This window comes from Engystomops pustulosus, chromosome 7 (assembly GCF_040894005.1).
Source record: "Engystomops pustulosus chromosome 7, aEngPut4.maternal, whole genome shotgun sequence".
In the NCBI taxonomy this organism is placed as follows: Eukaryota; Metazoa; Chordata; class Amphibia; order Anura; family Leptodactylidae; genus Engystomops; species Engystomops pustulosus.
Genome location: NC_092417.1, coordinates 110,955,954 through 110,979,889, shown reverse-complemented (window position 1 = coordinate 110,979,889; position 23,936 = coordinate 110,955,954). Strand labels below are relative to the sequence as shown.

Here is a 23,936-nt window from a genome sequence, read left to right as displayed (position 1 = left end):
AAAGGTTTAGACCCTTTCTACTTGACCATGCTTTATTCCATAGGGACATGATAGTCTTGTCCATCACTGGAGCCTGTATTCCTCTAAGGTGGGCAACAACTGTCATAAAAGAGAACCTGTCACCAGGGACAACCCTCATTACACACACACAGTACCAGTTAGATGTCTTTATACATGTTTCACTGATGGATCTATCCATAGAATTAGTCCTACCATTCTTCTGAAAAAGCTTTGTATGACCTCCGTTAGTAAAGATCCAGTCATGGAGGAGATTGAGCTCCAGGATACAGTAAAGTTACCCTAGCTGTTAACTGCTGCAGACACTGCGATCCTGGCCCCCATCATGAACTCTTTCTCTTCAGCAAGTCGCACACAGCTGGCATCTCTCTCAACTCGCACATTCCCCCTCCTCTGGGAATTCTCTTTAGCAAAGCCATTGTCCCTTTCATGTCCCTCATTACTGAAGTGGGTAGGTTTAGCAGTGTCCGTGGCAGTTAGGAGGATGGTATCTGGACTGCATGCTGGAGCTCCCCACCTCCATGACTTGATCTTTAGGAACAGATGGCATGAATGAAAGTCTTTATGTCTTTAAGATGGCTTTACAAGTACAGAGACTCTAAACTGTTCCTAATACTTTAAAGCCAAATACCTACTTCTTGACTACAGTTTGTTAGGTTTTCCATTTCTGTATCAGGAAGAAATTCTGAATCCATTCCAACCTCTATCACCATTTAGCGCACGGCTGTTATGTTTCATGTACAAATCACTCCCAGCTGCATGTGCTTTTCAAGCTATTGTAATTCTAGAAGCAGGGCCTCTGGTCATGTGCCAGACCAAGCATTAATCTCTGTAACTAATGGCTACGTGCATATGCTGAGGGCCTCAAACACAAAGGGATGGAAATCATGACTGGGGAACGAAATAATGGAAGGGCTTCTCCCATCTGTCTATCTGTCCTGGGACCCCTGGCCATAGATTGAAACATTTGCATCAATCACACTATATATAACATTTGTAACATTGTTGGTAAAAACATTGCATGTCCATATTTTTGTAAAAAAGTAAACTAATTTGCCCCAAAGCATGCATAAAAAAATGATACAGCTTGTTTTGGTGGCGGGTCAATGAATTCATATGTGTATACGTGAGGATGGATGTGTTTGGTTAGTGAATAAATAACTTATTACCCGAGTGGGGTTCTTAGTATTATAGTGTAGATACATATCTGTGAAGGCATCCATGACACAGCCCAGCTTGTATTCACTACATTAATCCTCCAGCATAGCAACAAGTGATGAATATACACTATACCCGTAATCATGTTCTAGAAAATGCTGTATGCATACGTGCATGAAATCAGATCTACCCTAAAGTCACCTGGAGATAAAAATGTAGTTCAATTAAAATAGCTTTCATTTATTTCTGGAAAAGCTTTGTAGTGAAACAGCACCAAGCAAGATGTTTCCTTTAAAGGCAACTTGTACCAGATTTTATGTCATTAAATACTGGCACCCTTGGAGGGTGATGCCACACGTGGCATTTTTGGTCAGTTTTTAAGCATGTGCTTTCAGTCCATTTATAAACGCATGCATTTTATTAAGATATATAGGTTCTAAGCTGCCAAGCGCATGGTAAACGGTAAAAAATGCATGCGCTTTAAACATGCATGCATTTTTAAATAGACTGAAAATGCATGCTTAAAAACGTACCAAAAAACGCCACGTGTGGCATCATCCAGGTAAGGTATGAAATGTCCTTTCTAGAATACCCTAGTTTATGTGAAATTTCTAATGTTTAGCTATAAAAACGAAAATCTCACCGAAAGCCATGTTAATTTGATAATAAGTATTATATTGGCTTGAGATCAGTCAAGTTTAAAGGATCCTGGGGTGTGTCAGTATCTTTATTTCTGTAGTATCTAAAAACATTCTTTTAGTGTCATATTAAAGATACAAATCTCATATTTCGGACCGTATCAGACTTTTATGGTTCTGTGTGGTGGGAAATAAATTTCTATCTGCAGGTTACTTTTCCAAGCATGTCTTTACCTGCCTGTATCTCTGGATCTGTAGAATCCACAAGCCAGATGTGATCTGAAAGAGGAGATTTTTTTTTTTTTACTGAAAGTAAGAGCATGACACTCAACCTGCAGCCGTTAAACCGAACTCATCTCAGAGAAAATTTGACTCGTCTCTCATTCTCTCATTTTCACATAATTTTGGAAGAGATTATTTTTGTAGATAAACAGGTGAGATCTTGCATAAAAGAGGGAATTCTGGAAGGACATTTCATACCCTACCTGAGGGGTATGACCAGACTTGCTCCATTTTACAGCTTTACCGTGGCTTCACACTTTCAGGATTGGGTACAACATCAGGACTTTCAGGATCAAGGTGTACAAAATAGATAACACACTTGCAGCATCCAGACTGCATATTGACATGGTATGGACCGCCTAGTCTATGCTTGCAATCTGGAATGACCATACTGTTTATTCCCAATCACATTTGTTTCAGTATAAATTTATATGTGATGGAGCCTTGCTGTCTTTCCTTTTCAAAACGCAATTCTAATACATTGGGGGACATTTACTTAAAGTGTCGGTGTCTGCATTGGCTTTGTTACCGACCTGCTCTCGGAAAAGAAGACACACATTTAATATTGTAGAGCTGTGCAGAGACATTTCTGGCGCCAAGACCATTTTCTGTCCCCGAGACCATTTTCTGTCCCTGGGACCAAAATCTGTCCCGAGCACCAGAAATATGTCCAACAGTCCCTGCTAGACCAGTTTTCTTTTGGTCTACTTTCCGCCAGTTTACAGCGCCCAAAAATGGCTGTGACACATATTAATTCTGTCTGAGTTTCCACTCCGCCAAAGCCACGCCCCTTTTCGGAGAAGAGTCGGAGCAGACGGAAAAAGTCATTTTTTCTGTCCCCGACAGCTAATAAATAGGTCTGAGAGCAGAACATGTGGTGAGAGCGCCACAAAACTGGCGGAAACACCATAGTAAATGTCCCCCATTGTGTAAAGACAGACTTAGTCCTGGCCCAAATATTAGAATGTTACCTATGGCAGCCCCCATCAATGAAGTACACAGCAGTAACGAGTGGAAGGTGTGAGGCATTCGCTTGGCATAGTAAGATGTATATGGCATCGTTGCCAGCATCTTCCTGGTCTTTATATCATTGTATTTTCCAATAGGGTGATGCCACACATGGCGTTTTTGGACTGCGTTTTCAGTCAGTTTAAACAAGTTGTAACAGCCAAATGCATTTCAAACAGTCAAAAACGGATGCGTTTTAAAAACGTATGCTTAAAAACAGACCTAAAACCGCCATGTGTGGCATCACTCTTGCCATCCAGGATGCTGGACAGTGTGTTCACCCCACTTTCCCTGAGACTGAGAAGATTTTTACACTCACTAGTGGACCCCGCTATGTTTACTGGTGATCTGTAAGTGTAGCAGGCAGATCTCTGGAAATAACAGGGGGATTGTTCTGTCGCTCGCTGAAGCAGAGCTTTGATGTTTAGAGTCAACAGTGGAGAACGTTTTTACTTGTGATCAGAATAAAATCTAGTCCTGTATACAGTATAAACACTGGATGTGTCCACTGCAGGGCGGAAGCTTCCCTAGATGTATGACTTTCAGGCAAAGACTCAGAAAATATACAGATAAGTGATTTTTTTCCATCGTCACGCACCTCAGCATGTGACAGCAGGGACTACAGCAACCAATGAAACCAGCAGAGGCTTTTTGGAAGACGCAGATCTTTCAGCCCTTATCAAATATTTTAGGGTGACGGCAGAGAGTGGCTATTTTTTTGTCTCGCTCATTGGTAGCAGGGAGTCTCTGTTGGTCTCGCTGCATTGTCTGGAAAGCTTGGGAATAAAGGAAATCCAGAGAGAATCTGCATCCTGCATTTCGGCAGCCGGTAAGGGATTCCTTGTGGGCATTTTAACCATTTTGTTGCCACAGAAGGTGATTTTGTCACATCTGAGAGAAACACACTTGCTTTTATTATATTTTCCCTATTATCTTTGTAGCCAAGCTTTGATGGTATGCTCTATTATGGTTACAGTAGAAGAATGGCTGCTATTTGATAAATTTGCACCAGATGTCTAGCATTGAATTGGTTAACATTTGGGTCTCCAGATGATACTTTGGTCAGGTTCATTTCAAGACACCTATACCACCTGGGCAATTCAGGATGTTATTGCAATTGACGTAAGCAAATCAATGTTACTTGATACCAGATTGCCTGACATATTATCATCTGTCTCATTCCGCCTGTATGTTTGGCACTGTACAGTGTTGCATGTAATCCATGAAGTTAAAATATAGAAAGGCTCTGATAACTTGATAACGGCAGGCATTTATTTAGATATATGTCAAATGCTGCACACTAACATTATTGGAGTTTGGCAGCTAACGCTGTTTTGTGTCCAAAAATAATCTTGTGTTTTAAAAGATATATAAATAATTATATAAAAAGTACCGGTAATATAAATGATCTAATAAAACATGTAACTAATAAAACATGTAAGTAACTATTGTTTAAAGAGGACTTGTCACCCCGACTAAACCCTCTAGGAGCTGCTTACTAAAGTAAGCAGCTCCCTAGCCCTACCCCAGATCTAGCAGTGTTAAACTGCTAGCTTTATCCCTAGCCCTACCCCAGTAAAGGCAGTATGTAGCTGTGTTAAACATACCGATAAAGCCAGCAAATATTGCACTGCCACAGCCCTCAGAATGGCCACCAAGCTTACAGTGGTCCGGCGTATTCTTGAGAGGGCGGTCCAGGGGAGAAGCAGAGGAGTGCTTCGCCCCCCCCCCTTATGAATAAGCTGGACCTGTAAGCTGTAAGCTTGGTCCGGCGTTCTGAGGGCTATGGCAGTGCAATATTTGCTGGCTTTATTGGTATGTTTAACACGGCTATATAGTGCTTTTTCTGGGGTAGGGCTACGGAGCTGCTTATTCTAGTCTGGGTGACAGGTCCTCCTTAAATGAAAGATACAGAGTGCTGGTTACTGATGGCATGTGTTTCCGTAGATTGGGCCATGGCACACGCACCCCCCGTTAACTTTCATTGCGCTTCTAAACAGAATAAAAGCGGTTTGTGTGACAGCACCCTTATTTGTATTGAGGCTTCAATATGTCAGATGCTAACACTGTCCTGTTAGTAAGGGAAGTACCACACCTTTTGTAGGGACAAACCTGAGGAAAGCGGAAATCTGTGTGACCTAAACATTGCCAGATGGTCATCATTGCCCAATCACAGACATGGCTAGTAGGTAGATTGCCTGTACGGCCGGGAATATGTCGGAATAGCGCGGGAGGCTCCCAAACCCCAAAAATAAAATAATTATTATTATCCTAAGATGTGAGTGACACATTTTCCCTACATCAAATTATTGTAGAGTGAGGAATTTATGTGGATTATTTCTGTATGAAAATTTGTTTCAAATAATTTAAAAACCTCTTATATAAGACAAAGGGGGAGATTTATCAGAAGTGTCTGAGGTAAAACTGTTCTAGTTGCCCATGGTTAACAATCAGAGCGCAGCTTTTATTTTAAAAACGGCTTTGGGAAATTGGAAGCTGAGCTTTGATTGGTTGCCAGGGGGGAACTAGAACAGATCTGCTCTCAGACTCTTCTGATAAATCTCCCCCAAAGTTCTAAAATCACTCACATACTGTGAAGTTTATCTATATTTGCACTGAATGTCTTCTATGGCCCTCTTAAAGAAGGTTCATTCGGACAGGGGAGGGACTTGTTGCATACAATCGGTAGCCACCACCCAGTGTCTTGCAAGACACCTGGTGCTGGTGTGTGACAGGACTCGCACAGTTAATCCATTGTATAAAAAAGAAGGTAGTCTTCTCAAAGAGGTGAAGTTTTAGAGGTTTAGACATATTTTAGAGATTACGTGACAAGTAGTTGTAGCTGTGTTGTGGCAAACATTTTTCTGAATCTCCTGTCAGTAATCCAGTTGAAGAACCCTACTGTCACCATGGAGCCTAAAAGGTTTAGTAATGATAGGAATCCTTATCCAGCATAACAAAGGTGGATAGATTTCAAAGAATACAAGACAGGGGTCACGGACAACTGTGATGATCTTTATGGTAGGAAGTAGTCTTGTCTTGTTTCTATAATTTTTTATAGGCGCTCTAATACAATGCATGCAGATACCAGTGCCATCTATCGTTTTCTACTCTATATATAAACTTTTCAATTTTATCTTGCAGAAAAAGATCTACAAGTACAAAAAGGTTCTCAGTAACCCAAATAGGTGGGAGGTCGTGTTAAAGGAGATAAGGTCATTGGTGGATATGGCACTGACTTCTCCATTGCAAGATGACTCCATCCACCAGGCACCACTAGAAATTGTCTCTAAATTACTTTCAGAGGTAAGTGCTAAGCAACAGGTTATCAAACTTACACCAATGGCATATGGCCATACACATTCAATGTTTTTTTTTGCCAGCAATTTGTTCCTGCTAACCACAACAAGAAAAGTCAAGCCCTGCTTGGCTTAAGAGCACCTATGTTCTCAGTGGGGAGAGGGTTGGAAGCTCCTGTCAGACATCTTTCGGCAGTAGTTTATATATTCAAGAGCATAAGAATTTGGCATATTGATGTTGTCAGAAAATTAGGAGGCTACCGCATGTTATGATGGTCAGCAGGCCTAGATGAAATCGGAGTAGACCAATGCCTAGCCAAAATGAATGTGTATGGCTAGCTTTAGAAGTAAAAATAAATGATGTACAGAGTAGACCAAACCATGAAGAGCATATGATATTATCTACTATAACAAGTAGTCCAGTAGTGATCCACCAGCCCGTAACCTGTTTATAATATAATGAGTCATTCCTATTAAGCTGTCAGTAAAATAAATGTCCTCAGTTCTTTGTATGTAAAGAAAATTTGCCCCGTTGAGGAAGCAACATTTTAATATGCTTTGGCACAATTAATTTTGTACACAATGATGTGTCCAAAGAAAGGAACAATTTGTTTTTCTGTTCTCCATCTGGGACTGGTTGAGAATCCAACGATTTTCGTGTTAACTGTAAACACTTCAGTCTCTTCCGTTCACACTCGATGGCAGAAGGCTGGAACAACAATTAATATTAAAGTATTAAGTCATTCTTTAGAAATGCTGAGAAAAATTGTGCTCTGAACATTATTCACAATGCAGATGTTTGTCAATGTTCACAGGGGAAGGTGGTTACAGTGTAGAGGTCGCCTCTGATGAATCTGGAAATTGCAATCTAAGAATTTAGGAACAGAAGAATATGTAGTTTTGAAGAGTTAGGCATTCCCTATGTGTGCTTAATACAGCATTATTTAGGACATTTGGCTGCCGATTGCATCCTAAGCCACCACTAAGCCACAACTAACTATGGTTAGTTGTCAAGTCCAACTGCAGTTAAAAACTCTGAAGATGGAAAATCCAATGATTTTACAGTCAGAACCTCTTTATCAGTTGTGGTCAACTTCCAGTTAAGGAGGCATCAAGGTGGCCATTGACTCCATCGTTCTATTGCTTCTTTACATACCCAGTTACCTTAGTGATACTTAAAGGGGTTTTCCCACAAGAGAAAATTCTAACTTCTCAGTCCCCTAGTGATGATACCACAATAAAGATGTGGTACAACCCCTTACTTTACAATTTTACTCAGTTTTATTGCTGTTTTAGCTCCTATCATTCTCTATGGTGCTCAGTGTAAAATCCCAGAGTTTGGGCGGGGCCTCTTTAAGCAGACACCTTATTCCCCATCTTGTTCTGTGGGGTGACAATATGGTTAGATTATCCGGGTACAAGGTGTATATGCACTTTCATCTGGCTTCTGACATTGTACTAACACACTGACATAGAAGGAGAGATGAGACAGATCAGAGATGCATGAGATGATTACACAGAGGCTGAAGGACACAGGCTGACAGACCATTACAGTGTTACAATGTGAAATCTGCTACATCTCACAGATGTGCCTGCTTCCCCTATCCACAGATCACTTACCTCCTTGTAGCTTGTAGTTTTCAGCCTCTCCCTCTGCTTGCCATGTTCTGGCAGGATGTGTTCAGAGAGAGTCTGCAAGCTCCGTGCAGGGGGCGGGGCTACAGCCACACAGCAAAGACATACAGAAACTCAGTTCCACAATTTCATCCAAGATGGCCGCCACCCGACCCTAAGCGAAGTTACAATGTCATGTCTAGGGGAAACTGAAATTGTTAACAGCAGGACTGATGGAGACAGGTTGCTACATTATTGTTAACAGTGAATTAGAGAATGTGTTATTTTGCTATGCTGAGTACATATAAGAAACTTGTCTTCATGGGAATACCCTTTTAATATGAGCACTTTGAGTCCTTCATAATTGTGGCACAATTTTCCATTTAGATGTCTTTTGCTGGTGTCCGGCACCACAGTTTCACTTCAGATGGCCTTTTTATTTATGGTTGGTGGAACTCCCATGGTCATGGATAGGACCCCAGGCCTCTACTGCAATATGTACAAGAATAACTTTTACCACTTGACAGATGTCCTGAACGCTTACACCTTTGTCTTTTTGATGTCTTGGTTTTGAGCTTTTCGATTTGAGATAATTGTTGATGATTTATTCTTGCAGAGCATTAACCTAACCACTCAGGAGCATGAGAGCATAATTGTGGTAAGTGAAGACATTTCTATATTGATATTAGTAACATCTCTTTATGACATTTAACTCCAGCATTAGATAAGCAATCATGTTTTTCTAGTCTCCACAGGAACATGAGAATCTGGTGGCCGACAATGTACACAGCACAAAATAATTAATTTCATTACCATGATCAAATTTGTAAAAAACCTATTAAGGGGATTTTGTGGACCTTTAACTTCTTTCACAATCAGTACAAAGCCTAGCAGCAAGCATGGCCGTCAATAATGATGGGCAACAGTGCCTGTATAGACAATGACAGGAACATAGCACTGTATACCCATGGAATTTTCAAGGCGTAGATGAGAAAAAATTCGAGAAGTCAAGTCTTCATGATTAAACATTGCTGTAAGAGCAATGTAATATAACATCACTGTTAATTTTGGTACGGAATGCAATATTTTAAATTGCAGACACCCCTTTTCATATAAAATGGGTTAATGGACACTACAGATGGTCCCCTACACCTGACTTAGATACGACCCCTAGTTACAAACGGACTTTTGGATGTTGGTAACTTACTGTACTTTAGCCCTAGGCTACAATAAACAGCTGTAACAGTTTTCAGAGGTGTCTGCAATGAAGCTTTATTATTTATCCTGGTTCTTATGACAACCCAACATTTTTAAAAATCCAATTGTCACAGAGACCAAAAAAATTCTGGCTGGGGCTACAATTATAAAATATACAGTTCCAGCTTACATACAAATTCAACTTAAAGGAAACCTACCATTTAGAATGGCCGGGGGAAGCTGTAAGTACCGAGCACCAGCTCAGGGTGAGCTGGTGCCGGTACTTACTTTCGTTAGTGTTATAAACCGCGGTATCGCGGTTTTAACACTTTTTAAACTCTAGACCAGAACAGGCTTCGGCACTGCGCAGCGCCGAAGCCTCTCCTGGTTTAAGAAGTATTAAAACCGCGACACCGCGGTTTATAACACTAACGAAAGTAAGTACCGGCACCAGCTCACCCTGAGCTTGTGCTCGGTACTTACAGCTTCCCCCGGCCATTCTAACTGGTAGGTTTCCTTTAAGAACAAACCTACAGAACCTATCTTGTACGTAACCTGGGGACTGCCTGTACTTGTTATCTTCTATATTTGTTTTGTGCATCTTTGATAACAATATCCCAAAATGTGCTGTCTGGAATAAGTCACACCGCTCCATCCTTCTAGTGAGAATGTATTGTTACCTCTAGTAATATGTAGAAGAAGTCATGGCCTTCCCTTATATTTACATAACCACATTTGGTTGCTTGGTTATAGAATAATTAGGTGACCTGAGTTTTCTGAAAGTTTGACAGTTGTTTAAAAGAAAGGAGAAAAATAAACAAACTGCGCTCATAAAATATCGTCTGCTGTTGCACTGGTAATGGGAAATGGAAAAACACCATAATTTCTAGAGAGCTGTGTTAGCTCTCTAGCGCTAAGATTGATGTTTTCGCAGGGTTTAATGCTGACACAATCAAGGTGATTTCTGTTTTAGGTAAAATCTTATGATTTGCATGGCAACATAGTCCAATTTCTTCAGCTGTCATATAATAGGGGAGCAGGCTACCAATCTCAGCCGGTAATCCAGTATTCATAAGAACATTTACAAGGGACTTGTGACCTGACATAAAGTTCAACAGACAATATAAAAATAGCTGAAACTGCAAACCATTATGTATATTGTGATTTCCTAATATACTGGAAATGCAGGGACGGGGCCGGAGCAGATGTTATTATTTATCAGGTATTATTTTAACTCCCCAGTCAGTTTTCAAGTAATGGCATATGTTAGAGGTGACCACGCTGAATCCTCTTACTGCCTGAAACCACCTTTAGAAACAGGGATCATTACTCTTAGAGTTTGGACACCTATTATATATTGCGAGAAAAATTTCACAGTAAATTATCTAAAGTATCAACCAAGTATTTTTGGGTGTGCAGATGTGGCGGGAGGCCCTACATTTACATCTTGTCACTTTCATCAGTTATGGACATGTCCCCATAATATTCCACACTTCTAAACACAGGTATATGATATAGATGAGGAAACTGTTTTTTTCCTTTCACCATCTATATTTTCTGCAAACTGACTTTAAGTGTACATAGCTCATTTTTCTTACCAGTTTATGTAATCTATATTTTTTTTGTATGACTAGTTTCTATTTTTATTTTCCAGGCTATTGCTCCTCTCTTGGAAAACAACCACCCTCCTCCTGATCTCTGTGAATTCTTCTGCAAGGTATGACGTCTATAAGACGACAGTAGACAACATATGTTTAGACAACATATCTCATCCGTCAAAACCAAAGTCAGGGTTGGCCTAGCCTTTAATCTAAAATATGTTTAAAATTAAGCTTGTAAATATGTTTATAGTTAAAATAAAATAATTAGAATACAATGGGCAGCTGGGGGGTAGGGGTTAAAAATAAATATTTAGAGCAAATTCTGATTAGAATGCCTTATACAACAGATTAATCACAATATAAGGTTCCATTCACACAACTGTATCGAGGTCTATTACAATCGGACAAAGTGCAGTGAGCACATTGGGGCACATTTACTTACCCTCGGAGTTCCCGAAAGTGCATTGTCTCTCCGGAATGCACTGTGCTACTATTCACTTAGATCCTGTGCCCGTTTTCCTGCTTCTTTCGCTTCCCCTCTCAGGTCCACCAGATTTCACCATCTTTTTCCTGGTGCATGTAAGTGCTTGGCTTGCGACACAATTTTGAAGTTAAATTTCGTGGTTTGTCCGAATCAGTCGGATCGTCCAACGCACCCCCTTCCTCCCTGATTTCTGTTGCATGAAAGCCGGCGCTAAATCCCTGTCCCAGCGGCGCAAAATGGAAATTGTCGGTATGTCCAACAAAAGTGTGGTCCGTGGGACCCTTAATAAATGAGCCCCAATGTGTCTCGGCACATTGCGACCAAGCCAGGGTCTGCAAAATATAGATCCATGTGAATGGATTCCTATGAGTTGTCTGAATGAATTTGCTTACTTTTAAAGTGGTGTAGTCTAACTTTGCACCACATATTAGCTGGCTTAGTCTGTGCCACACAAATTTTGACGACCTATAATTATAACTGTGAATATGCTTCCCTTGCAGCACTGTAGAGAGCGCCCCCGTTCCATGGTGGTCATTGAGGTCTTCACTCCAGTTGTACAAAGAATTCTCAAACACAACATGGTCAGTATTTCCTTGATTCCGTAACAATATTGGTTACTGTCTATGGCCGTATTAATGCTCATTTCTTCAAGGTCCCTGAAAGACTCGCTTTATATTTCTTTGTACTGGCAGAGATACAGTAGCTGAAACATTGGCATATGTTGAGAGCCCCTAGTCTTTTTAGGCCAAATTTTTTCTTTTGAGTGGAAGGCCTTTTGCCCACGAGTGAGTTTAATGCATCAAACTTGCATCATGAGCTTTCTGGAACATTTGCCCTGATACTCAGTTCCGGAGTTTGACACATCTGACTCACTCATGGGCAAGAGGCCTAAATTTTGTGGCTAGCCATAGGCTTGAGATGAAAAAAAAATGGTGTTTAAAACAAACCCTATGCATGTATAAAAAGCTTTGACATTGGGATGGTTACTAGTTTTGAAGATCTCTGCTTTATGTCAGTTAATGTAAACCTCATTGGTTACATCTAAAAGCCACAAGCCCAAACTGATGATGTCTTGCTTACATGGGTACATGGCTGATTAGATGGATCAGAGATGACATGGATGTCAGAAGACGTTTAGCTTTCCGATGTAAACAGTTTGGTTCATATTTATCTGGGGGCGGAGCTAGGAGTTGCAGGACCCCTTAGCAGACTTTTCAATGGGCCCCCCTTAAGAAAGCATACATATTTGTTTACTCACACATGTGAGTTACAATCACACACAGTATATACATACAGCATATCCACACATACATACAGTACATATACAGATGCTGGGGTCTCTTTACACTGTGGGCCCCATAACAGCTGCTATGGCTGCTACCCCTGTAGTTATGCCCCTGTATTTATCAACCACATACAGTATATGCAGAATAGTCGCAGAATACATCACCTGAAGCCAGAATTATATATTTGCATATATGTATAAGCATAATTCTTTCATTTTTGTAGCACTAAATTTGAAGATGGACTGTTCACGTTCTTTTTGTTTCTGAAGTCCTAACAAAATAGAAAAAAAAGGTCTTGGCATAATAACATTGCTATAAAAGTGTTGGCTTTTTTAAAAAATACAGAACAGCTGCACAGTCTGTGCCTGCCAACATAGTCTCTCCGTCAGATTCTAAAGCCAGAAACGGCTTTCTATGTTTCTTATGTTTACGCCATTTATCCGACTTTATACATCACAAAGAGCAGAGTTTGTTCTAACCACAGAGTTTGGCATGTTCATGAGTTTTGGCTTTCTTCCTTAAATAAAACTTATAAACCTTTTTTTTTTTCATTCGTAAATCCAGCTCCTTGTCTGGAAAGGCAATTATAGTATACTAAATCTGGGGATTGAGAAACTCATTGGCTGCATTTTCAGTATTTTAAACGAAATTGGTGGAATCTTCTAAAATATATAGAAGATTTTGTTGTGCATATATCCAGTCTTGGAGTAACTTTTATATCCCACAGTTATTTATATTAACTTGCATGATAAACCAAAGTGTCCCCCTCTTTAATATAATATGTCACCCACACTTTGGGTTGAACATGTCTGATTCATCCTATCTTAGTTTAGTCTGTATTGTGTGCCGTGCCAGTCCATTTCTGTGGAACAAGTCTACTTGTTGCTGTACCATCTAAAAGCCCACGGTGTGAAAGAGGCAGATCGTTACTACTTCCACTTTTACTCAGTTCAAAGGGATCCTATTAGGGGTATTTAATGGGGGAAACCCAATTGAAGATTGCTTGGAATGTAAGAGATGAGGGTGCAATGTTCCAGATAACTTCCATAGACTGTTACTGGGTTTGTACACTAGATTTTTTGGTTTTTAATTGTTTTACTATCTAACCAATACCAGCAGAAAGTTCCAAAAGAGCTACCATGTTTTTTCTATTTCTATGGACATGCTAAGACAGTGTTGATCTTTGATTTGCTGTGCTGCCGCTCATTGGACAGAAATACACTGCCTATTTCTGAAATATGTGTGTTGTGCTCCTTATTGCTTCCTGCATGTGTGGGATTTACTGTACCAAACCTACAACTTTTGAATTAAACGGATTTGCTAAAATCAGTTCAAGGTTGCATGTTTGGTATGAATATATTGGTCCGATTTGGTTTTTGTGTTTCACTCCCCACCTTCAAAAATTATTTTATTTTCCCATGTATAGAGCTGTGTGAGGGCTTGTTTTCTGCGTAACAAATTGTACTTGATAGCGACAGTATTTCATATTTCATGCCGTGTACTAGGACGTAAGGGGGGGATCCAAATGTAGTGAAACTGGTGAAAAAAAAGGCATTTGGTTTTTACGACTTTCACTGTGTACTCCAAAGAATGATGCATGATGCACTCGGGAGTGTGCTCTTTTAAAATGCACCAATCCTATACTTCCAAGTGGACCCTCCCACTGTCAGGAATCACTGACATCAGGCAGGACCAGCAGTATGATTCAAGGGTGAAGAATGTGCACTAATGAAACAAGTGTGCACAGGATCCAGGAGCGTGCACAAGGTTGCAGGGGGCTTGGCCATGCCCTGGATTTGTATACAGAGAACCGGGAGGTAGATCTGACCCTAGCAATGGAAATCTAAGAAAAAGAGCAGACTCATGCTGGTTGAATTGCATTTCCAAGGGGAACTAGAACAAGTAGGTAAAATAAAACATTGCAGCCTACATACACTCCACTAGACCTACAGCATAGCAAGAAAAAGACTTGTATGGAACCTACAATTTAAAGAGAACCGTCAGGCAAATTAACCCCCTGAACTAAATATATTTTCATAAACTGCCATTAGAAAGCATTGCCTCTATCCCTTCATTTTCCCTCTACGTGCCTGTAAACATAAGCAATGAGGTCCTAAAGCTGTATGCAAATGACCTGTGAGATGTCCAATGAGTAATTATCATATTCAAGCAGCCCAGCTTATTCATGAATGGGAGGTACAGCCACACCCCCCAGTGCTTGACTGACAGCCTGTATAATGGTGTAATGGCTCCTCCATGTGCTTCCTGGTGCTGGCGCTCCCTGCAGCCTGTGTATATGAGATACTCCTATACACATGACTGATGGCCTGTGTAATGGCTCCTCCATGTGCTTCCTGATGCTGGCGCCCCCTGCAGCCTGTGTGTGTATAGGAGAGATACAATAGCTCCAGGATGCAGCCATGTTATAGCAGAACATGTCAGGTACTTGTGTAGCAGATGTCTGTGTTTCACACATGTGTATTAGGATGATGCAGCATGTCAGCAGATAAAGCATAGACACTAGCAATGCTTTACTATACATTACACACAGACATGAGCAGGGGGAGGAGAGGGGAGGGGTAACGGGGATGACATCTTTGCATGTGACCATGTGACCAGCCTCATTTACATGAGGGGCATTATCTCCTTCTAGAACAGACAGAGGTGCTTGATTTACTCCCAGCAGCTTCAAGATGGCAACAAACACAACATAGGAGAGAAGATTACGTGTCACATAATGACCAGAAACTTACGGACAGGATTTTGTCATACACAGACTCTTCTTTTTACTGAACTGTTTGTCCTGAGCTGCAGGGCTCATACACATTTTATTAATAATGTCGAACCATTTTTCCCATTTACACAGCATAACTTTATAGGGGGCTCTCCAACTGTGCTTAGTCTCCAGCTTATATAATCTTCTGCCAGAGCTAAATATGGTAATTGTTGTAGTTATCACTATCCATGGCAAACGCTATTCTGGTACATTCGCGCTAACAGCGGTACAGCAATGATGTAACCTGTGAACAGCAGTCTCCAATCTCCCCATGATATGAACTGCCATATTAATTGAATAACTATTTGCCCAGTTCCAATAATTGAAGGGTATCAAATGAATTGCAGATGTACTGGATCTGTTTTACCGGCTTGGATACTTCTCTCTATCTGCTGGTGGAGGTTGGAAAACACCTGCATTTGCAGGTAATATTGTGTGTCACATATCTGTTATGTCACCTGTAATAGATATTAAGTAATGTGTCAGGTGGATATTTAATATGTACCGTACATCAGGCTCCTGAAAGTTTTTTTTTTTTGAAAATGCCATTTTCTTTTCTGGTTTCATCATTTATGTTTCCTTTAATAATAATGGATTTCATGAATGCTCTGCTGCCTCTTTACCTTTCTATATGTGTAAATGTCTGCTTTCTTTTACCTACAGCCATTTTATGTGCATTCCAGACCACAAAATGGCTGCTGGCACTGACTAAAGCTGAAGACCGATAATGTCATAATCTCATAGCAACTGAAAATACTAACTCATTGTTGGTCTTGTGTCGACCTTTGCGCATATCTTTTAACTGTTGCAAGTCTTTTTATTGATCTGAATTCTGAAATTTATTTTACTCATTTCCGAAAGGTTGTCTTCTGTTTTCAACTTGCAGGGCTTTAGAGAATTCCTCTTCTTGTGCAGTTTAACCATTTTTGTATCTACATTTCTGACCCACACAAAATGTTCTTTTTTTTGTCATGAATGAATGTAAACCTGTGAAAATGCTATTACTTTGGGTGGGTTGAAGACTGTCTATATAAACTATAAGGTGGCTCATGTTGGCTGGATCCACCAAATGTACATGGAGGGATACCAAGCAACACCCTCAACATCTGTTCGATGATTGTTTTTTTTGCAATATATAAGTTACAAAGTTAGATTTGGAAGAACACATACATCTCCCTCTACAACATAGACACTTCTGTACTAAGAAGATAAGACATAAAAAAAAACCTGGACCTATTTTTTAACAACAACAAAACTTTTGTTTTCTTATGCAGCACCTTTGCTGCTTAAAAAATGGGTCCAGATTTTTTTAACGTCCAACCTTCAGCCACTTTGAGTTTGAGAAAAATAAGGGCAATAGGGTATTTCCTCCATAGAATAATGTGTTGCAGCCTCATGACTATTAATTCTTTAACACACAGGGGGTCATTTACTAAGGGCCCGATTCGCGGTTTCCTGACGTGTTACCCTAATATTTCCGATTTGCGCCGATTTTCCCTGAATTGCCCCGGGATTTTGGCGCACACGATCGGATTGTGGCGCATCGGCGCTGGCATGCACGCAACGGAAATCGGGGGGCGTGGCCGAACAAAAACCCGACGGATTCGGAAAAACCGCCGCATTTAAAACAAAAAATCTGTCACGGAGCTTGCACTTACCTTCACTCAGCCCGAGCTGGTGAACTTCCAGCGCGTTCCGATGCTTTTCAGCGCAGCAGCGCCACCTGGTGGACGGCGGAGGAACTACCTTAATAAATCCTGGCCGGACCGGAATCCACCGCAGAGAACGCGTCGCTGGATCGCGAATGGACCGGGTAAGTAAATCTGCCCCACTGTTTCTTATTAGGTCACATGTACTGGGTAACATTTCATACAGCAATATTCTATTATATCTTCCATTGTCATTAGACATTAGACACAGTATTCTATTACTGGGACCAACTTCTAGACTCCTTTAATAACCCAAGCCATGTATTTGTAGAAAGCTTAAAGGGGGTCTACCTTTTCCAAAGTCAAGTAAAAACATTATTGTGTCGGACACATTATAAGCTTTCCAGACATACTGACAAGAACAGACACTTGTAGGAAGGGTTCAGAATACTTTTATAGCAATAGTGATTTAGCACAGATGAGTAGTTCTTATTCAAGAGAAGATGTACCCCGAGTCTCTCCTACTTTCATATTTAAGAGCTTTTGTGGCAGGATAATATATTCTTTTTTCCATGCGGGGCAGAGAAGTTTTACCCCTTGCAAGTGCAATTGGTCTCTCCCAATCCTGTCTTGACAAACAGGAGATACCAAATAGTGTAGAGCAGGATGTTTGGAGAAGGGCTTCTATTGGGGCATTTTTTTTTAATATTGTTTTCTAATCTGTCCTTTTGTCAACAAAATGTTTTCTTCCTAGAAAACCTCTTAATATGACTTTTAATTTTAAATATATGTAAAAATAATGATTAATTATTAGGTGGAGTTGTCGGCACACAGAAGAATGGATGATCTTTGGGTGGTAGAAATCTTTCAAACAGACTTTTCTTTCTTCCCTTCTTTCGAATTTTGTGCAGGACTTTGGGAAGTGTCCACGGTTACGACTGTTCACTCAGGAGTACATACTGGCGCTGAATGAGTTAAATGCGGGAATGGAGGTGGTGAAGAAATTTATACACAGGTCAGTGACTATGGCTTCAGTGGTACCAGGATATACTACTGTTTTTATTTTCCAGACATTTGTGGGGATTTGTGTGATTCTTCTACAAGATAAGATGATCTCTCCTACTTCCGTATTTAAGAGCTTTTGTTGCAGAATAATATATTCTTTTTCCATGCGGGGCTGAGAAGTTTTACCCTTAGCAAGTGGGTACCAGAATTTTCTACAGTTTTTATTTTCTCTTGACTACACATGCAATTGAAAGTGAAGCTGCTTAGCCATCTTTATCAGCAGATAATCTATTCCCTAATATTCAGCAGATTACCAGCTGCTTTCTTCACTATACTCTGCTCTGGTGGACCTTGTGCTTCAAGGATTCATGTCCCGGCCACTGTGCTCAGTCTGTAGGACATAGTCTGATTTCATGTACCGAGGATTACCATTTGACACTTACCTCACTTTATTGTTGTATTATCTTTTGGCAGGAAACTTCTATATACCATACCAGAGTGTTCACATTTTTACCTTTACCCCATATTCGTTGGGATCCAGTTCAATTACCCTCCTGCCCCTTATTCACTTGAGAACAATATGACTCACATACTTGAAAGTTCTCACCGCAGCTTTTCTTTTTTTTACAATATTTGCATCCATTAAATATAAAAAGTATACCTAGTATTAATCAATAGTCTTCTCAGACAATGGCCAATGGGAGACTGTGTACACTTCCTGCTGGGGATCGGTTGGGTTTACACATATGGATTTTTGCCTTACAGATCAACATTCATCAACAGCAAAAACCATTGTGAACCATGCATACATTGGTGGCTGTCATTTTGTTTCTACATAAAACTATTTTTGTTATGAATTTTCCCAAGAATATAATATAATGTGTATAAAATATGAGTACATACATTTTCTTATCTCCAATCTCTGCTTTTTATTACCAGCATGCATGGGCCCACTGCTAATTGTCCACACCCTAGAGTTCTACCAAACCTGGTTGCTGTGTGCCTAGCTGCCATTTATTCATGCTATGAGGAATTCATTAACAGGTCAGTATCTGCTATGGCTTATATATGGCAGAAGCTATAGTAAAAGCCTGATCAACATTGGCCTAAGTGTGTAGATTGGCTGAGAACAAGCCACTTCATGCCTCAGTGTGGAAGTTCGTTCCTCTCCCAAGGGATTGGTTCCCGGACTTTTATTGGTCATAAAAGTGGGTGAACTAGGAAAAAATGTTATGCTATTGTCTTGCTAGTATGCAGTATGTGTTTTGGATCATGGATGCAATATTTTAAATCTTATAAGTAATTTTGTGTTTATCATAGGAAGATTTCAGGTGATGTGCATTATGTACTTTGTCAGTTGCTTTATATGAATCTAAAATCTAATGCGGAAACCATGTAGAAATAGACTGATCTAGAACTAGTTTCAGTAACTGAAATATCATCAATTTACTTATAGAAATTAGATCCTTCCAATAATTTGATCTGTAAGCCATATTTAACTGTTGGAATACCAAGCATATGGTTAATGTATACCTTCACAAAGAACACATTATGTCTATCAAAGGCCATATTGGATGAGATGCCTCACAAAATTACTTTTGAGGGTTTTCACTTACTACTGCATAAAGTTGGTTGGTGGGAGAGATGTTCACCTTGCCTAAAAGGAGGATTCTGGGAAGACAAGAATCTAGGGGAGATCAACCAGCTGAAATATCCATTTTTGTCTTGTAGCCGGGATAATTCACCAAGTTTAAAAGAAATTCGGAATGGATGCCAGCAGCAATGTGATCGCAAACCCAATATACCCTTACGGCTGCTCCATACCAACCCGGACCTTGTCTCACAAGAGGTGACTTCAGCAGACTCCCGACACAAAACAGTAATTGTCACGTCAAATGAGGTCCACGTAGAAGTAGAGCGCAACAATACGGTTAATCAGAAGCTAAAGGCCAATACCGGCAATGACAGTGAGCCCAACTTGATTGACTGCCTGCTCATCAGCCCAGCTTGTAGCACCATGAGTATAGAACTTAGCCCACAAGCTGAACGAGTACTGGAGTGCTATGTGGAAATCCTGAAAATCCTGTGAGTAGTCCTCTCTATATTGTTGTAGTTTATTAGCTTTTAATGTTTAAATGTTATAAACTTATTAATTATTTGTGACAAAGTCTGCCAGAATAGCTCCCACAGCATTAGACTAATGTTACTGGTGCCCATCGCTATTTCCCTTATTTATAATAGCACAAATAATGCAGGCTGCACTGCTATCATGGAAGCATGATATGGATTGCCATCAATATTTGGTATCCTCATTCCTTTCTTTTTTTCCATAACAGGCTCCACTAGCGGTATTATGTAATTAGATGTTCTTACTTTTTGCTTGCTACCAATTATATTCTATCTTGTTGTTATTCTGTTGGCAGCAGAGTTGAAATTTTATTGTCTTTACAGGTCTGGCGTCTCACAGTTTTGAGAACTGTTCGCTTTACCAGACACTGTCTAGAAAGCAAACCTATTGCCCATTTACACAAAATATACATAAGTGCACATAAGGTCACAGAGGGGCAAAGTAGCCCCTTAGGCTCATTAACATAATTTTAAAAGTTGATTTTAGAAGGAATGAGGCCATGGGTAACAAATATAAGAAGATTAGCACAGTCACTGTTAATTTAGCTTGTTTCTGATTGGATGGATTTTAATTAAATTTTATGTGCTATAGCAATACACATTTGAAGTGTAATGAAGATGATTTGTGCTTTTCTAAAGTTTTTAAATGCAAAATAAAATATTTATTTAATTTAAGTAACAGCAAGAAAACTAGGGAACACATTGGATAACTCAAGTATAACTTTGTGACAAAGTGAATTGCAGGGTTTGGTTTTAAAATAATAAACCAGGCTCTGGACATCTTGTGGAGCACTGTTCAATTCATTACCTGTATATGGAGGAAATAGGCACAGATTCTAACTGAACAAAACATGGCCTCCCACCTAAAATTAGGAAACCAGGCAAGATTCTAAGTCCCGGTGTGTTAATAAGTCCCAGTTACTGTTCAGACCTAAATCTCATTGGGAATTTGTTGCTGGATTTAAAAATTGCTGTTCACAAATGTCCCCCAACCAGTTTGACTGAGCTTGAGCAGGTTAACTGCAAAGAGAAGGTAAAAATTCTAGATGGGTAAAGCTCGTAAAGACATACCCCAAGAGACCAGCAGCGAATATTCTCCCTACAAAATATTTACTCTGGCCCTTTTAATTACGGTAGTAAAAAAATTGCAAAAGCATATTACATTTTCTTTACACTTCACAAAAATTTTAATACTTTGTGTTGCTCTGTTACATGAAAAAACAAAAATATTTATTTAAGTTTGCTGATATAACGCCCCCTGCTCCTCTATAGCCACTCCCAGGGGACAAGTGCATAGTCACAGAGCACATGGCATTGAATGGTACTGTATAACATATTTCTTTTTTTTTTTTTTTTTTTTGTAAAACCTACTTGAGTACAAAAACTCTTTGGCAGTGTATGTATGCTCTGTGGGGCCTGGGATAGTGCGAAAAATGAATCCCCTGGTGACAGGTTCCCTTTAATATGGCGAAATTCTTGATCTTCTTCCACATTTAGCATTTTTCTTACTATGCGAGAAATGCAGCTCACGGTGTGACTCACCCGCAGTTGTGAATCTAGAGTTTGGAGCAGGTGAGGGCACTTATCTGTTGGACTAAGTTTGGAACCTCAGTTATATCTAAAGGAGTATGTCAGTATGATGAGAGGATGCCAAGGGAGTGGTACTGAGAACTCACACTCTGTGCACTGGTTAATCCAGTGTCACCAGTCATCTCTCACTATGGAGGAAGTATTGGTTTCATTACTGCACTGACGTCTTTCCTACATTTTATAGGGATGACAACACCCGGCCATTAATCCGTTTTATACACCTACAGTTTGACAAATAAAAAAAATAATACACAGGTTAAATATAGAGATGGCAGAAGCGGGGCTAAGAGTGAGTGTTCTCTTCCAAGAATGAGATGTCCTACACACTATTACACACTTATCATTTGTATCACTGGTATTACAGATGAGGGTGTTCAGTCCAAAGACTATTGGTGATAAGGTGGGTGCACAAGGTCCTGTTAACTGACGCCAGAACCCTATGTGATGCAGTGAAAGGCTGAGGGCCTGTTGCATTTCTTATTCAAGAGCTGTAAGTTACCTTGAGCTCCCTGAGTGTCCCATATTCTGTTATTTAGCAACCTTAGACCAGTTTTTGCAATAACATATTCCTTACTCCTGTACCCATCAATAACTAGGAGGATGTTCCCTTCAGATGTCAGGGAAATTTGGAAGGCAGCCATTATGGAAGTTAGAAATGCGGTCTTTACTTTTCACCCGACGTTTCTGAGAAATCTCCAAATAGAATTGTGAACAACTTGAAATGTCTACTAAAAGTTATGGGCGATTGCTTCATTTGGGGGTTTCTCTATCTGCAGCTCAGCTTTTATGGAGTTCCATCCATTTTTCTACTAACATTGTATAAGGAAATCAGAATGTATTTTGCTCACTGTCTCATTGTTGAGAAAAGGCTGTGTTTCAGTACGCTGCCAGGAAATCTGTGTCACAAAAAGAGGTCTCTCCGACCGTGACCCTGCGTGATAATGCTGGGGACTGGTTTAAAATTTAGACCTGCTTTGGTTGGCAGGAGCAGATTGTGAATCATTGTCTCTCCTATCAGGTGTTATGTCTGGGAGTGTTCCAGTTATAGTCTGGAAATAAACATCATACGCAATTCGGGAATTAAAGGAGCGTCTTGCACGCCTCTCTTTTCTTATTTTGGTTAGTGGGTGGTATCATTATTCTGTGGGCTTATCTGAAATTAATTTAAAAAACTCTCCATATCCCATTTTCACATAATAGTCAAGTTTAGTGATTTTAAGATGAGAATCTCATCTTTCAGATCACATAAGGCTAATGGTGCTGTGCGCTACAGAACTGAGCATACAGACAGTTAAAAAATAAGCTTGAACTTGATCTTTATCTTCAGCTCACATTTCCAACTATGGGGCACATTTACTAAGGGTCCACTGACCGCGATTCCATCAGGTTTTCCCGGTAAATTTCCGTTTTGCACCAAATTGCCCCAGATTTTTGGTGCACGTGATCAGATTGTGTCGCATTGGCGCTGGCTTGAACGCGATAGAAATCGGGGCGTGGCCGTCGGACAACCCGACCGATTCGGAAAAAACAAAATGTGTCACAAGATCACGCGCTCAAAAGCACCAGGAAGAAGAAGGTGAACTCCGGCAGACCTCGGCGCAGAAGCGACACCCGCAGGAAGTTGGACGCACGACCTTAGTAAATCGCGACGGACCCGAGTCCTTGTCGGCCAACGCACTGCAAAATCGCGACAGGACCGGGTATGTAAATGTGCCCCTATGTCTCATAACTTTCTGCATGTCCAGTCCTGTTGTTCACAGAACCATAAGCCTGAAGTGATCTGAAAAATGGGATTCTTATGTGTAATGTGGCACAAACATTTTTTATGTACTATAAAACAGAAGATAGAGATGTTTGAACTGGACTGTTATGTGAAAATGATGGGAAAAGAGTCATATTTGACTCAATTTGCAGGTGATTTTCTTTATTGGTGAACAGAAGAGATTTGACATAAAAGAGGTAATTTTAGTAAGGACATTTCATATCGTACCTGAGGGGATTGGTAGTTTAGTGTTGTAAAACCTTCTGACAGGTTCTCTGTAAATACTGCAGCTCTTTAGAGATTCCTTTTCTTTAATGTAAATTCAGCTAACTGCATTTAGTGGTGCGACTCAAGTCGAGTTGCAAAACTTTTTCCTGCTTGAGTCACATTTTTATAGGGGTGATGTGGTAAAGACAAGCAAGAGTTACGGCATTAGGTAGAG

The 23,936-nt window shown here is 40.2% G+C and overlaps 1 protein-coding gene across 5 annotated transcripts in view; it reads left to right on the top strand.

Annotated features, from left to right (window-relative positions):
- Positions 1–23,936, top strand: part of CMIP (c-Maf inducing protein) — a 111,176-nt gene that overhangs the window by 59,702 nt on the left and 27,538 nt on the right. For 2 of the 5 annotated variants that reach the window (XM_072117545.1, XM_072117544.1), the window contains exons 4-11: positions 6,249–6,410; positions 8,634–8,675; positions 10,869–10,931; positions 11,800–11,880; positions 15,709–15,786; positions 17,922–18,025; positions 18,955–19,059; positions 19,747–20,100. In XM_072117545.1, the coding sequence (XP_071973646.1) occupies positions 6,249–6,410; positions 8,634–8,675; positions 10,869–10,931; positions 11,800–11,880; positions 15,709–15,786; positions 17,922–18,025; positions 18,955–19,059; positions 19,747–20,100 (989 nt within the window). Of the gene's footprint in view, positions 1–3,709; positions 3,934–6,248; positions 6,411–8,633; positions 8,676–10,868; positions 10,932–11,799; positions 11,881–15,708; positions 15,787–17,921; positions 18,026–18,954; positions 19,060–19,746; positions 20,101–23,936 lie in introns of those variants that run through there. The other 3 variants (XM_072117548.1, XM_072117547.1, XM_072117549.1) reach the window with 2 other exon arrangements.